Source organism: Oncorhynchus tshawytscha, unplaced genomic scaffold (assembly GCF_018296145.1).
Source record: "Oncorhynchus tshawytscha isolate Ot180627B unplaced genomic scaffold, Otsh_v2.0 Un_contig_6606_pilon_pilon, whole genome shotgun sequence".
Lineage (NCBI taxonomy): Eukaryota > Metazoa > Chordata > Actinopteri > Salmoniformes > Salmonidae > Oncorhynchus > Oncorhynchus tshawytscha.
The window spans coordinates 12501-29356 of NW_024607547.1; the positions used below are offsets into that span (position 1 = coordinate 12501).

Consider the following 16856-nt stretch of genomic DNA (forward strand, 5'->3'; position numbering starts at 1 on the left):
ACTTGCCAAAGCATTTTCCTAAGGGCACTATAGAAGTGAAGGAGGAACGTATTACACAATATCAAAATTTCATGCACGGTATATTGGGATGAAACGCATGTGTTTTAAGACACACTCTCAAACACGTCACATTTGAGATGGATACATGCATCCATGCAGACAGACAGACAGACAGACAGACAGACAGACAGACAGACAGACAGACAGACAGACAGACAGACAGACAGACAGACAGACAAGACTAACTGACTGATCGATCGACTGGTACTACCTACTCAATCAACCAATCTGTCATGCCCTGATCTGTTTCACCTGTCCTTGTGATTGTCTCCACCCCCTCCAGGTGTCGCTTATTTTCCCCAGTGTATTTATCCCAGTGTTTCCTGTCTCTCTGAGCCAGTTCATCTTGTATGTTTCCAAGTCAACCAGCGTGTTTCTCCCCGTGCTCCTGCTTTTTCTAGTCCTCCCGGTTTTGACCCCATGCCTGTTTTCTGGACTCCGTACCCGCCTGCCTGTCCAGTCTGCCTGCCCTGACCTCGAGCCTGCCTGCCACTCTGTACCTCCTGGACTCTGATCTGGTTTTGACCTTTTGCCTGTCCACGACCATTCTCTTGCCTACCCTTTTTTTTAACTAATAAATATCAAATACTCAAACCATCTGCATCTGGGCCCTGAGCCCTTATACAATCGATGGACTCACCCTGTCATCAGCTGCCCAGTTGCTACGGAGATGGCACAGTCGGTGTGGGTTCCCTTGCCGATGTAGCGAATGTCCTCTATAGCGCTCTTCAGCTGATCTCTTCCTTGGGCCTCCTTGGTGCTGGTCAGCTCCCTCATCACCTTTACCTCATCACTGTAGTGCAGCACTCCCACACTCCACGTCAGGTTACGCTCACAGCGGTAGTATCTAGATGAGTACAGGCAGAGCTATGTCACAATGGCACACAAAGCGTGACACCAAGCAAGTTACCTCTGATCTACATGTACTACAGGGACAATTCCCCTAAATCAGCAGTATTTAATTTACTGTCTACAGATTAGAAGGCAGGGAGTTCATTCATGGGAATGATGTATTGATTCCCAGAGGGGAGAAAGTGGTACTAAAACCTGATGGCACACTTGTAATAGATTTGTTCTGTCTTGTCAAGCCCCAAGCACATTTACACCCATCGTCCTCCTGCTATTTTCTCCAGTACCCAATCAAACCATCAGGCAGTTGCTATTCTGATGAAGTCAATGAAAGATACAAAAATACTCAACCAACCGTGTCAAGAACCAGGACCTGTCAATAACTAGGTGTTCTTTAGCTCTTTAAACTTTAGGCCAGTAGCATTTTGCATACTTCAGTAGGATCACATCACTAATGGATCACATCACACAAAAAAAAATCTACTATTTTGGCTGTTTTGCAAAGAAGTTGTGCTGAGTCAGACACATTAGAGGATACACCATGATCTTTGGCAAATACCTGGACATGTATCCTTCCTTTATAAACATTGAGCTGATGATATTTTATTGTACAACAATGTCTTGAATCACAGGGCTTCTCCAAAACATGGGCCCCAATTCAATAAATGTCAGATAATGACAAAGCTCACTGTGTGCCTGCATGACTGAAAGTGTTGTTCTCTTATATGTGTATTTCTTATCACGTGAAGACGTCATTCATCAGGTCCTCTGAACTTCAGGAGGACAACTCCTTAGCTGTAAGGTGAGACTTCGTTAGATGGAGATATCATATCAAGATGGAGATAACATATCAACCTTTCTCTCAGTCAGGAATGCAGCTCAGTGCCCCAAAGGTAAACCCCAAACCTTTTCTGGGCGAATGATTTGGAATGGCTGCACTGAACAAACACGCACAGTCACTCATTACACTTGCTGCCTGTCTGAGCTTGTTAGTGAATAACACGCACACACACACACACACACACACACTGACGCACACACACACAGGCAATCAGTGATGAAGCGTATCGGTATGGGCCACAGAAAACACATATTTTAACCGTAATAGTTGCACTGTTTCCGAACAGTGGGATGGCAAAAGAAAATCTATTACGATTATAATAGATAAGTTGCAGCATCTGTATAAATGCTGCTGGTCTTAGCAAAAAGCCCAATGCGTTTCGTAGTTCAACAAGATGAGCTGTCTTGGCCTCCGTAGACCGCTTTCCTTCAGTCAAATGACCAAATCGCCCTCTAGTGGCCTCATGGATGGAATGTTATTCATATTTGTCATCATTTCATGATGAATAAACGTTTCTTTTTTTTTACTCCCAAACTCTGGTGTTTTAATGTCAAACGATTTTGTTATATTTTTCTGTGATGTATATAAAGTGTAAGAGTGGGATGCAAACTTAAAATGTAATACATTTGAACTCTATATCTGTCACACCCGGATCTGTTTCACCTGTCTTTGTGATTGTCTCCACCCCACTCCAGGTGTTGCCCATCTCCCCCATTATCCCCTGTGTATTTTTACCTGTGTTCTCTGTTTGTCTGTTGCCAGTTTGTCAAGTCAACCAGTGTTTTTGTTCTCAGCTCCTGCTTTTCCCAGTCTCTATTTTTCTCCCCCTCCTGGTTTTGACCCTTGGCTGTCCTGACTTTGAACCCGGCTGCCTGACCACTCTGCCTGAGCCTGCCTGCCGTCCGATACCATTGCCCCACCTCTGAATTATTGACCCCTGCCTACCCTGACCCTGAGCCTGCCTGCCGTCCGGTACCGTTGCCCCACCTCTGGTTTACTGACCCCTGCCTACCTTGACCTGTCTATTGCCTGCCCTGTTGGATTATTAAACCATTGTTCATTTGATGTGTCTGCACCTGGGTCTTACCTTACCTGCATCATATTAACGCAACCCTGAGCACCATGTAAGGAGAGAAGCTGTTCTCATACACTACCTCTCAGCCCCGATTCATCACTGTAGAACCACAGTTCACACAGAGGTCAACACACAACCGTGTTCATAAGACTGCATGTAGTGAGGCAGACCTCCTGAGATGATCATCAACAACACATTGTCAGGAGAACACTACTGCCCAGAGCAGCTCTCAATGGTCATTCTGCATGTCGCTTATCAGGGTGGGTCTGAGTGTGTGGTAAATAATACTGGTACAATATGACTGTATTTTTTAATAATGATCACAGAGAGGAGTTTAAGAAATGAAATAGGAGGTATGCCGATGGAAGCCTCTGTAGGAGGATTGATATTGTTTGGTCTGCGCTAGTCTGTGGGGTGAATAAACGGTCAGGCGCGAGTTTCCCAGAAGCCTTGTCGCTAACATGACACTTGATTTCTCTTGGCAAGCTCGCCATAATCATTACTACGTAGCATTAATTACTGTTTAGTTGCCAAATGTCATGAATTGAAGTAAGGGACCTGAAAGCACCCATTGTTAACCACATAATTTCTTAATGAATACCAGTCATGTAGCTGAAACTGTCAGAATGGAGGTGATACACACCTAGTATTGAGCTGGTCCACAAAGTCCTGGGCAAACTGCTTGATCTGATTAACAAAGGAGCCGTAGGGCTTGGCCCTCAGTGCCACACTCTCTGAGGTGTCCAGAACAATGTACACATCCGCTGGGCAGTCTGGGGAAACAAGAAGGGGAGGATAATGTTAGATTTGACAAGGCATAAAATAAATGTACAAAATATTTTTTTAATTGTGATACTGTGTTCAATATAGTTTAAAAAAAATGTTTATTCTGGATACTGAAACAGGCTTATTTTTTATTAAACTGACTGTTCTGGTTAAATTCAACTTCAGGACAGTTTTCAACACATATGATGAAAATGTACTTTGTTTTAGTCATTTACAAAAAGAAAGGAACTATGAAAAAAATCCATGAACAGACATTATGTGGAATTCCCACTGGTGAGCTCAATTCCCAAGAATTTCTGAAGAACTGCTTCTTTATAGCCAACTCAGCCAAGGATCATTTTCAAATGGGATGACATCTCCTTACAAAATATTTGATAGAAAATTATTCAAATAAAAGTGAAAGTCCCCCAGTAAAATATTACTTGAGTAAAAGTTTAAAAGTATCTGGTTTTAAAAGTACTTAAGTACAGTGGTGGAAAACATGCTCATTGTCATACTTAAGTAAAATTACAAAGTAAATGCTATACATAAAATTCCTTATATTAAGCAAACCAGACGGCACAACTGTATTTTTTTAAATGTATGGCTAGTCAGGGGCACACTCCAACACTCAGACATAAATGACAACGGCAGTATTTGTGTTAAGTGAGTCCACCAGATCAGAGGCCGTAGGGATGACAACGCATTATATTGATACAGTATGTGCGTGAATTGGATATTGCTGTCCTGGCTGAGCATTTTTTTAGTTCTCTGTTATTTTACCAGGTAAGTTGACTGAGAACACGTTCTCATTTGCAGCAACGACCTAGGGAATAGTTACAGGGGAGAGGAGGGGGATTAATGAGCCAATTGTAAACTGGGGATTATTAGGTGACAGTGATGGTTTGATGGCCAGATTGGGAATGTAGGACACCGGGGTTAACACCCCTACTCTTACAATAAGTGCCATGGGATCTTTAATGACCGCAGAGAGTCAGGACACCGGGGTTAACACCCCTACTCTTACAATAAGTGCCATGGGATCTTTAATGACCGCAGAGAGTCAGGACACCGGGGTTAACACCCCTACTCTTACAATAAGTGCCATGGGATCTTTAATGACCGCAGAGAGTCAGGACACCGGGGTTAACACCCCTACTCTTACAATAAGTGCCATGGGATCTTTAATGACCGCAGAGAGTCAGGACACCGGGGTTAACACCCCTACTCTTACAATAAGTGCCATGGGATCTTTAATGACCGCAGAGAGTCAGGACACCGGGGTTAACACCCCTACTCTTACAATAAGTGCCATGGGATCTTTAATGACCGCAGAGAGTCAGGACACCGGGGTTAACACCCCTACTCTTACAATAAGTGCCATGGGATCTTTAATGACCGCAGGACAGTTAACACCCCTACTCTTACAATAAGTGTCATGGGAGGACAGTCAGGGGGTTAACACCCCTACTCTTACAATAAGTGTCATGGGATCTTTAATGACCGCAGAGAGTCAGGACACAGAGAGTCAGGGGTTAACACCCCTACTCTTACAATAAGTGTCATGGGATCTTTAATGACCGCAGAGAGTCAGGACACCGGGGTTAACACCCCTACTCTTACAATAAGTGTCATGGGATCTTTAATGACCGCAGAGAGTCAGTGCCATGGGATCTTTAATGACCGCAGAGAGTCAGGACACCAGGGGGTTAACACCCCTACTCTTACAATAAGTGCCATGGGATCTTTAATGACCGCAGAGAGTCAGGACACCGGGGTTAACACCCCTACTCTTACAATAAGTGCCATGGGATCTTTAATGACCGCAGAGAGTCAGGACACCGGGGTTAACACCCCTACTCTTACAATAAGTGTCATGGGATCTTTAATGACCGCAGAGAGTCAGAGTCAGGACACCGCAGAGGGTTAACACCCCTACTCTTACAATAAGTGCCATGGGATCTTTAATGACCGCAGAGAGTCAGGACACGGGGTTAACACCCCTACTCTTACAATAAGTGCCATGGGATCTTTAATGACCGCAGAGAGTCAGGACACCGGGGTTAACACCCCTACTCTTACAATAAGTGTCATGGGATCTTTAATGACCGCAGAGAGTCAGGACACCGGGGTTAACACCCCTACTCTTACAATAAGTGCCATGGGATCTTTAATGACCGCAGAGAGTCTGGACACCCGTTTAACGTTCCATCCAAAAGATGGCACCCTACAAAGGGCAGTGTCCCCAATCACTGGCATTGGGATATTTTTTAGAACAGAGGAAAGAGTGCTCCCTACTGGCACTCCAACAACACTTCCAGCAGCATCTGGTCTCCCATCCAGGGAATGACCAGGACCAACCCTGCTTAGCTTCCAAAGAAAGCCAGCAGTGGTATGCAGGGTGGTATGCTGCTGGCAGTGTTTGAAATGTAATAAGTAATAAATGTAAAAAGTACATTTGGGTGTCAGGGATAATTATTGGGAGTAGAATTTACATATTTTCTTTAGGAATGTAGTCGAGTAAAAGTAAAAGTAGTCAACAAAAAATATATAGATAATGAAGGAAAAAAACTACTTAAGTCGGACTTTAAAGTAATTTTACATAATTACTTTACACCACTGGTCATTGCTATAACAACTAGCATAGAATGCTTTCTGAACACAAATCCAATTTGGTCACAGCGTTTGGAGAGTCAGTTTTCCAGAATGGATCTGAGAATAAATTTGAGCATTAAGGCCTGCAGTGTGAACAAAGCTTTAGCCCTATACAGACATAGAGAGAAATGGCTGGTTCAATCCAAAGATCTTAGATCAAAGATCTTATTACACAGGTACTCCATATATCAACGTGTTGTAGTAGAGAGATTACATGCAACCTCCTAACGTCTGCTCAGAGGATATTGACTGACAACAAGATTTACTGACCTCTTCTATTACAGGGGTTGAGCACATTTGGGTTTGGTTAATCAAACCACTTTCCAAAATCATATATCATCTCCAGCACGAAACAACTGTCTATTCAGAAAGTACTCAGACCCCTTGAATTTGTTACATTACAGCCTTATTCTAAAATGTATTAAATTATTTTTTCCCCGCAATAATCTACACACAGTACAAAGTGAAAACAGTTTTTTGACAATTTTGCAAATGTATAAAAGGTAAAAAAACAAAATACCTTATTTACATACGTATTCAGACCCTTTACTATATGACTTGCAAAAATGGGGAGAAGGGCCTTGGTCAGGGAGGTGACAAAGAACCCGATGGTCAATCTGAAAGAGCTCCAGATTTCCTCAGTGGAGATGGGAGAACCTTCCAGAAGGATAACCAACTCTGCAGCACTCCATCAATTAGGCCTTTATGGTAGAGTGGCCAGACAGCCCACTTGGAGTTTGCCAAATAGGAACCTAAAGACTCTCAGACCATGAGAAACAAGATTCTCTGGTCTAATGAATCCAAAATTGAACTCTTTGGCCTGAATACTAAGCGTCACGTCTGGAGGAAACCTGGCACCATCCCTACGGTTAGCATGGTGGTGGCAGCATCATGCTGTGGGGATGTTTTTCAGCGGCAGTGACTGTGAGACTAGTCAGGATTGAGGGAAAGATGAACGGAGCAAAGTACAGAGACCTCCTTGGTGAAAACCTGCTCCAGAGCGCTCAGGGCCACAGACTGGGGCAAAGGTTCACCTTCCAACATGACAATGACCCTAAGCACACAGCCAAGACAATGCAAGAGTGGCGTTGGGACAAGTCTGTGAATGTACTTGAGTGGTCCAGCCAGAGCCCGGACTTGAACCCGATCGAACATCACTGGAGAGTCCTGAAAATAGCTGTGCAGCGACGCTCCCCATCCAACCTGACAGAGCTTGAGAAGATCTGCAGAGAACAATGAGAGAAACTCCCCAAATACAGGTGTGCCAAGCTTGTAGTGTCATACCCAAGAAGACTTGAGGCTGTAATCGCTGCCAAAGGTGCTTCAACAAAGTACTGAGTAAAGGGTCTGAAAACTTATGTAAATGTGATATTTCCGTTTTTTTTATTTGCAAACATTTCTAAAAACCTGTTTTTGCTTTGTCATTATGGGCTATTGTGTGTAGATTGGTGAGTTAAAAAATAATTTAATAGATTTTAGTATAAGGCTGTAACGTAACAAAATTGAGAAAAAATAAAGGGGTCTGAATACTTTCCGAATGCACTGTGTCTGAAAATTGCGCATTTATATGATCTGTGGTTAACAAGATAAGAGGAAAGAAATCCAAAAAAGTGCTTCTCTGACATCACAGGAAGGATACATTTTTTTTTTAACGGTGATTTTCAAAACCTTCAACGAGTTTCTAGCCAGAGGGAGGCTATTTTTCTTGATCCCCACGTCACCGCCAATCTCATAGTGTTCTAATATCACTGTTTTTAACATGTTTAAACATTCGATGATGTCATCGGGTAGGATGTTTTCATTTTTTTTTTTATTATACAAAAAGTAGACATGTTGTTTTCACGTGTTGACTATGTGTTGACTATGGTACGGTGCTGGAGATGATGAAAATGAGGTTGAAATGTCATGGAGTTGCCCTTTAAAGTGCATCTAAATTAATATGTACTACCATTTCACTTGGCAACATTAAGGATTCTTGTGTTTAATGCTTTGCTTTGGCAAATGTTCAACAGATATTAAGCATTGGCATAACATCTTGCTAAGAAAAAGAGTGGGCAGGAGAGCAAGGCTACTCAGCTACAGCTTGGCTTGATAGCCTACCATAGAGGTCTCCTCTGTTCCTCCCATTGAGAGAGCAGGCACCGTGGACTAGCGACACCAACGAGAGAAGTAGAATAGCACCGGTCAGCTTCATCATGGGAGAGGCCCTCTGGAGACGCAGGGGAGAAGGGACTTCAGGAGAACCTAGGCCAAAGAAAAATATTCACTAAAAAGAGAATGTTTAAGCACATCCAGCTTGGGTGGTCAAAGCCTGAAACCCCTCTTCACACCCAGCCTCCATACATCCTGTTGTAGGTCTTTGTAATCATCATCCAAATATAAATGCATCAGAATTTTCCTCAGTCAACATCGGTATCCACTACCTACCTTCAACAAGTCAACAAGAGTAAATGCTTTTCAAAAATAAAGTACAGTGTTTAAAAAAACATGTATTGACAAATTATTTTCCAATTCTGGTATTTCCAAATGCTTTGGTGTATAATGCTTATGACTTAACTTCAGATCCCATTGAATCCTCACTTGACAACGGAGAGGTTTCCTTACCATTCTAAAGACAAGTGGCATGGTTCTAAACTGACAAATGGATTTGTTCCAAACTCTTCTAAAGTGACCAGTGGTAGGTTCTAAGCACTTTAGAATACCTATGTGTTTGATAAAGTGGCATTTCTTACCTTTCTCTTTTTGCATATGTGTTCAAATGTGAATATCCCACAGGTTTGTGTTGTCCAGGTGTGTTTGCTGCTCTCTCTGCTAGCAGTCTGTGCAACAGGAGAGGGTGGGGCTCACCAGCAAAGTGTCCTCCCATCTCATACAGTTTACACCCCACACAATCCTTGCTGCTACCTTACAGCAGCTTCTACTGAGGCCGATAGAGTAAATTACAGGGGATTTAATAAAGTAGGCTGCACAAATACATAGCACACAGTGCAATCTTTGCTGTTTTCTAAACTAATTTTGGATGAAGTATCGCTGTGTGTGGCCTAAAAATGTTGCCAGTAGTGAAGATTCAAGGCCCTCTGAAGGTTCCATGTCCTCTTAGAGAAGTTTCTACAGGATGCACTTCCTCACATTATAACAGTTTCACAGTCTTCACCTCAGAATGACATGGAGGTCTGACTCAGTCAACTGAACAAGACTGTGCGAAGAATGAGAACACAGTTCTTGGCTAAAGTTGTTAGATTCAAGTGTCTGCAAAGTCCAATCTAAACAATGTAATGGATCTCAAATAGCATTTGTCTCTCCCCAGATCAGACCTGAAGGAGTCCTTTCATTGCTATAAACTTGGCCTTAAGAATAAGTTCACATGCAGATAAGTACCTGCAGCATGCAATTCAAATCTGATATGGACTGGTCTTTGTCTCAGCTGGGCCTGTTTTGCCCTCAGGCTAACATAATGGAAGTCAGGAACTGCGAAGGCCAAATATGCAATTACATGCATCCTGCATGCAACCTGGCTGCCACCGCTGACAGACATTCCTGCTCCTAAGTATGGATGGAAACGTTCAGCATGGTGGGCTGAACAACAACATGGTAGACAGGGGCAAAGATTTCCACAATCACTCAAAGTAAATTGCACACTGGCTTTCTTGTTCAACATTTAGTTGACCAATAGATGATTGTATCTCCTAACTTGGTATAGGCTCTGAGATGAAATAGGCTATGAAGTCACTCTCCTATCTCATAGCAATAGGCTACTATAATAGATCCATTACTATACTATATATTTTAAATAGGCTACTGGTCTATTTACTTTCGATGCTTATTGAATGAGAGACAGATCAATGGTAGTTTAACATTTGTTGTGTAGCGGTAATAAACCAGTCATGTAAGACAATAAGAGACATGTCCTGCTGTAACGATATGCCCTGAGAGTCGGGAAGCAAGTTCAGGTAGTGAGTGTTTTAATAAAATAAACATCATCCAAAACCAGAAACACTAACAGCACACAGACATGAAACTGAAATAGAAACAACGACACCTGGGGAAGGAACCAAAGAGAGTGACATATTGAGGGAAGGAACCAAAGGGAGTGACATATATAGGGAAGGAACCAAAGGGAGTGACATATATAGGGAAGGAACCAAAGGGAGTGACATATATAGGGAAGGAACCAAAGGGAGTGACATATATAGGGAAGGAACCAAAGGGAGTGACATATATAGGGAAGGAACCAAAGGGAGTGACATATATAGGGAAGGAACCAAAGGGAGTGACATATATAGGGAAGGAACCAAAGGGAGTGACATATATAGGGAAGGACCCAAAGGGAGTGACATATGTAGGGAAGGACCCGAAGGGAGTGACATATATAGGGGAGGAAATATGATATGATCAGGCTATGATTTAGGCCTATATACTGTGATAAAAGTAAAATAAATATTATACGACATACTATGTGAGATAGTAGACGACAATTTGTGCATAACCATGGTCTGAGCTGATAGTGGAAATATGCACACTTTCCAAATGACAAATATATAATCTACCAAGATTTTAAAATAACTGACATTTGCACAAGATGGAGGTAATGTTGGAACAGCACTAACAAAATTACAGTTAACTAAAATGTACAGTTAATCCAGTATAAACTAATTTATAGAATTTAATACACAAGAGACAACATTCACAAATTCTACAGCACCAGGCAGAGTAATGTCTTAAGTGTAAAACTAACAATTACTCAGTAATCCATGCATTCTGGGAATGCTATAAAATCCCAAAGTTATGGGCGGAGTTAGGAAGTTGGCTCTCAGAAGTATTACAATGTAAATGTACTTTTAATCCTCCTGTCTTAATATTTCAAGACATGGCACATGAGCGTGGAGATACAACATAGATTGGACAAAATTTTACTTGTCAATAATCTTGAAAAAAAAACATATACTTAAAAACTGGAAATCAACCAATCTTCCAGCAGTAACACAATGGAAAGGTCGTTATTATCTAAATGTTGAAAGCGTGTGGGCGGCGACGGAGAGAAACAAAATGGTGCCGTTTGAGGCAATGTGGCGGAGAGTGACACAGATGCTGGAGATGGGTGTGTGAGCAGGTGGGTCTGGGCAGGGGTGATTTAGTCAATGTTAGTGTGCGTCTGTATGTTCTAGTTTGTATTTGGATGTTTTATACTGTAAAAAAAGAAATTGTTCAAAAAATGTAAGAAAATCACTTTACCATCAAGTTCCAAATGGATAAATACCAATCTTCGAGGAAAACAGGCGCACACAAGGTTTAGTGTTTTTTGTGTGTACGCACCTGATAAATGATGGGAAAGTGTCCAAGTGTCCTAAGCACGACTTCTAGTGGTTAAAGAATTGTATTGCAAGCAAAGATGAAAACATCTTTAGAGGGTTGAAGTTGAGGAATGTTTCGATAAGAAGAGCATGGCTACAGTGTGTCGCTGTCAAAATGAGGGTTACTTCAAGAGAGGTGTATTTAGATGCCCTTAAACTTCTGTACACACGTCATGCCATCAGAACGTACTGTACTGTCTCCGAGGCTGCTGTAAGGGGCTGTCTCTGAGGATGCTGTGAGGGTCTGTCTCTGAGGATGCTGTGAGGGGCTGTCTCTGAGGATGCTGTGAGGGGCTGTCTCTGAGGATGCTGTGAGGGCTGGCTGTCTCTGAGGATGCTGTGAGGGCTGGCTGTCTCTGAAGATGCTGTGAGGGTCTGGCTGTCTCTCAGTATGCTGTGAGGGTCTGTCTCTGAGGATGCTGTGAAAGGCTGGCTGTCTCTGAGGATGGTTTGAGAGGCTGGCTGTCTCTGAGGATGCTGTAAGGGCTTTCTCTGAGGATGCTGTGAGGGTCTGTCTGTCACGCACAGAATGAGCAGTATGGCTGGTGGCATTGTCATGCTGGAGGGTCGTGTCAGGATGAGCCTGCAGGAAGGGTACCACATGAGGGAGGAGGATGTCAGTTCCCAACTCCTCCGTACTCCTAGTTCCCGCAGCTATGCTCGCACATATACATATATATATATATATTTTTTTTTTGTTGTTGTTTTTTGTTTTGTTTTTGTTTTTGGTATAGGAGTACTGAGGAGTAGGAGTACTGAGGAGTTGGGAACTGCTGGGCTAGGCACCCCTAGCCCAGCTATATATACACACTGTTCAAAAAAATAAAGGGAACACTTAAACAACACAATGTAATTCCAAGTCAATCACACTTCTGTGAAATCAAACTGTCCACTTAGGAAGCAACACTGATTGACAATAAATTTCACATGCTGTTGTGCAAATGGAATAGACAACATGTGGAAATGATAGGCAATTAGCAAGACACCCCCAATAAAGGAGTGGTTCTGCAGGTGGTGACCACAGACCACTTCTCAGTTCCTATGCTTCCTTGCTGATGTTTTGGTCACTTTTGAATGCTGGCAGTGGTTTCACTCTAGTGGTAGCATGAGACGGAGTCTACAACCCACACAAGTGGCTCAGGTAGTGCAGCTCATCCAGGATGGCACATCAATGCGAGCTGTGGCAAGAAGGTTTGCTGTGTCTGTCAGCGTAGTGTCCAGAGCATGGAGGCGCTACCAGGAGACAGGCCAGTACATCAGGAGACGTGGAGGAGGCTGTAGGAGGGCAACAACCCAGCAGCAGAACCGCTACCTCTGCCTTTGTGCAAGGAGGAGCAGGAGGAGCACTGCCAGAGCCCTGCAAAATGACCTCCAGCAGGCCACAAATGTGCATGTGTCTGCTCAAACGGTCAGAAACAGACTCCATGAGGGTGGTATGAGTGCCCGACGTCCACAGGTGGGGGTTGTGCTTACAGCCCAACACCGTGCAGGACGTTTGGCATTTGCCAGAGAACACCAAGATTGGCAAATTCGCCACTGGCGCCCTGTGCTCTTCACAGATGAAAGCAGGTTTACACTGAGCACATTTGACAGACGTGACAGTCTGGAGACGCCGTGGAGAACGTTCTGCTGCCTGCAACATCCTCCAGCATGACCGGTTTGGTGGTGGGTCAGTCATGGTGTAGCCTGACTGCCATTAGGTACCGAGATGAGATCCTCAGACCCCTTGTGAGACCATATGCTGGTGCGGTTGGCCCTGGGTTCCTCCTAATGCAAGACAATGCTAGACCTCATGTGGCTGGAGTGTGTCAGCAGTTCCTGCAAGAGGAAGGCATTGATGCTATGGACTGGCCCGCCCGTTCCCCAGACCTGAATCCAATTGAGCACATCTGGGACATCATGTCTCGCTCTATCCACCAACTGTTGTGTTGCACCACAGACTGTCCAGGAGTTGACGGATGCTTTAGTCCAGGTCTGGGAGGAGATCCCTCAGGAGACCATCCGCCACCTCATCAGGAGCATGCCCAGGCGTTATAGGGAGGTCATACAGGCACGTGGAGGCCACACACACTACTGAGCCTCATTTTGACTTGTTTTAAGGACATTACATCAAAGTTGGAACAGCCTGTAGTGTGGTTTTCCACTTTAATTTTGAGTGTGACTCCAAATCCAGACCTCCATGGGTTGATAAATTTGATTTCCCAACTCCTCAGTACTCCTACTTCCCGCGGCTATGCTCGCACATGTCTGAACAAACTAAGAAAAGCCCACCGCAAAGTATTCATCAGCCCATTATCCCGTCACATCTAAACATGAGTTGCCAAATGCAAGTACACTGGCAGTACATTTTTTATGTTGAGAAATAAGTCCTGTCATGTTTATTAAAAAAGATGCAGGGTTGAGCTCAATTCCTAACTCACTCAGCTATTACATTCAGGGAGTGTAGACCAAAAAGCAATGATCTGGAAACTAATGTATTTCATTGTTCAGGAGGCAGAGTGGCGTGGGAGGCAATTCATTGAATATAAAAGAGACTTATGTAAAAAGGGTTGTGTATGCTGCAGTTCTGTGGTGAGTTTTATAGCATGCTAAATGAGGCCATAAATGTAACTAGTTGTAGCCTAGCCCAGCAGTTCCCAACTCCTGTCCTCGAGTACCCCCACAGCACACGTGTTGTAGCCCAGAAAAACATACCTGATTCAACTCATTGAGGGCCCGATGATTAGTTGACAAGTTGAAGTGTGCTTGTCCGGGGCTACAATAAAACTGTGTACTGTTGGGGATACTGGAGGACGTGAGCTGGGAACCACTGGCCTAGGCTACTATATGCCAGTGTGGGGTTAGCATGGTAACTGGGCTGAGTTTAAACCTTGACAAGCAGGAGCAAAGTGACAGGTGTTGCCCGAGGATAAATGTCTGCTGAGTGAAAAAGGTTTCAGAGTCAGACCTCTTGGCATCACAACTTTTTTTATTTAACTAGGCAAGTCAGTTAAGAACAAATTCTTATTTACAATGACGGCCTACACCGGCCAAACCCGGATGATGCTGAGCCAATTGTGCGCTGCCCTATGGGACTCCCAATCACAGCCAGTTGTGATACAGCCTGGATTTGAACCAGGGTGTTTGTAGTGATGCCTCAAGCACTGAGATGCAGTGCCTTAGACTACTGCACCACTCGGGAGCCCCAACTTCTTCTGCACTGGTGTCAGAAATGGGATGGAGTTCACTGAAGGTGTGTTTTGGAGTGGGGTGTCCTAGAGCAGAGAGGTGCAGTTATATTTCACCTATCCTGCTAGGTCTGGATAGGTAACAGCAAAATGATCAAAGGTGTTAGTAATTGTCACTGAAAGTTACAGAAAAGCAAGACAAGGTTGTGAGGTTTGGCAAGGTTGTTGTAAGGTACTGGGTGTCGAGTGTGAAGTCAGGCGCAGGAAAACAGAGAGTTCAATATAGTGCTCTTTTAATGCGCACACGGTGAACCAAACAAACGGTCCTCAATCAGCCGTTTGAATTTCCCCAGAGGCACCAATTCATCCAAATTGAGAGAGCCTTGCATAACCGATAATGACCAACAACACTAGGCCTATATTGTAAAGGCTAATATTATAACACCAATATTTAATGGTGTTAGTCTCCTGGTACAAATAACCACTCCTGTTACATCACTTTACTATTTCTATCTGCTTCAGAATTTCCTTAGAATTCATTCCGAACATCAAGTTTCCCGGTAGAACTAATTCAGGGGGATGTAGGGGTGTGCATGACGCACAGGTCGTGTAGACTATACCGAATAGTAGTGGGATGAATACTGTTGGCTATTCTTTGCCTAACCATTCGATGATTCGGGGCGGGGTGTGAGGAGTGGCCAGCCGCACCAATTTCTGCAGAACAAGATTGGGCTTTGGGTTCTATAAGGGAATGGGATTCCTGCCTGCGCGCACCAGATAGTGCTTCAGCCACATTGTAAGTTTATACATTTTCCGTACGCTTTTTTTGTTTGTTGTGCATGCAAACCTAGTCTACATTTAAATAATACAAAAATGTTGTGATTTAACGAATTAGCTCACAATGTCTCAGTGTATATGCCTAATTATCCTTTTGAGGGACATACTTGGAAACATAATGTAGGTTTTTATAGACAAACTTTTGAATTCAATGGGTGGTTTTGAGGATGTTATTCTAAGTGCAAAGTTAAGTACATTTTAAAATGTAAAATAATCGTGTAGGCTAATAAAATAAATAGGCTGAAGTGAATTGATCACAAATCCCTCTATTGATGGTGTCTTATGTTCTGTTAATTACTGATGTCCCCTTTAAGAATGGAGCATCCTTGGTCATGCGCAGTGTTGTTCTATGTTATTCTGGTACTAACTCGTTTGAGTGAATGTGAAGCTCCAGTTCAATTGCTTGTCTTCAGAGTCTTTCTTATTATATAAATAAGTACTAAGTGTTAAGCCACTACAATGGCGACGAGGATGATTACCTGCAGTGTGCATCACGAATACAGATGGAGCTCGTAGGAAGAGAGGAAGATTTTGACCCTGTAGCACAACGGCTAGCAAGAAGTGAAGACGAGGGGAGAGCTGAGGAGAACGAGGCGGCATATCATAGACCCGTGGAGCCGGAGTTAAAGAGAATGGCTAGCATCGGGAAAATAGATGTGTTTGATGACACGCAAGAAAACTGGGCAAGTTACATTGAACGACTGGAACAGTACTTCATTGCTGATAACAAGAGAGTACCAGCGTTGAGTTTAATTGGCCAAAAAACGTACCGTTTGCTAAGAGATCTGTCTGCCCCTCTGAAGCCGTCCAATAAAACATTCACAGAGATTGAGGTGATTTTGCAATATCTCCAATCACCTAAACCACTCCTCATCGCTGACCGTTTTCGTTTCCACAAGAGAGATAAGAATGAGGGGGTGTTAGTACATATGTAGCTGAGTTGAAGAAACTGTCGGAACATTGCCAGTTTGGAGAGAACCTAAATGACATGTAACAGTTGTTAAAGTACTATGTGAATTTCACCAGGTTCATATATCAATATGTTGTGTTGATGTGTTATGCATGCCTGCATCCTGGGAGAAGGGGAGTGTGTACTTACGTTTTGCCCTGCGTGCTCGTGCTCAAATCATTTTGATGCACTGAGAGAGGTAGGCACGCTTTTTCTGTCTTCAGAAAAGTTAGATTCTTTTAAGTACAAAGTCATACACACAGTGTTTTGTTCATGAATAATGTTAGAGTTGCGAAAATTCAAATCT

At 43.3% G+C, this 16856-nt stretch overlaps 1 protein-coding gene across 2 annotated transcripts in view; it reads right to left on the reverse strand.

Annotated features, from left to right (window-relative positions):
* LOC112264195 (collagen alpha-1(VI) chain) overlaps positions 1-16200 on the reverse strand; it is a gene marked incomplete at its 3' end in the record, with an annotated part of 26703 nt that extends 10503 nt beyond the window's left edge. The window contains 4 exon segments of one of the 2 annotated variants that reach the window (XM_042312492.1): positions 701-907; positions 3469-3598; positions 8346-8489; positions 16080-16200. In XM_042312492.1, coding sequence (XP_042168426.1) covers positions 701-907; positions 3469-3598; positions 8346-8489; positions 16080-16200 — 602 coding nt within the window. 2 annotated transcript variants of the gene reach the window in all.
* Positions 16201-16856: the final 656 nt, after the last annotated feature.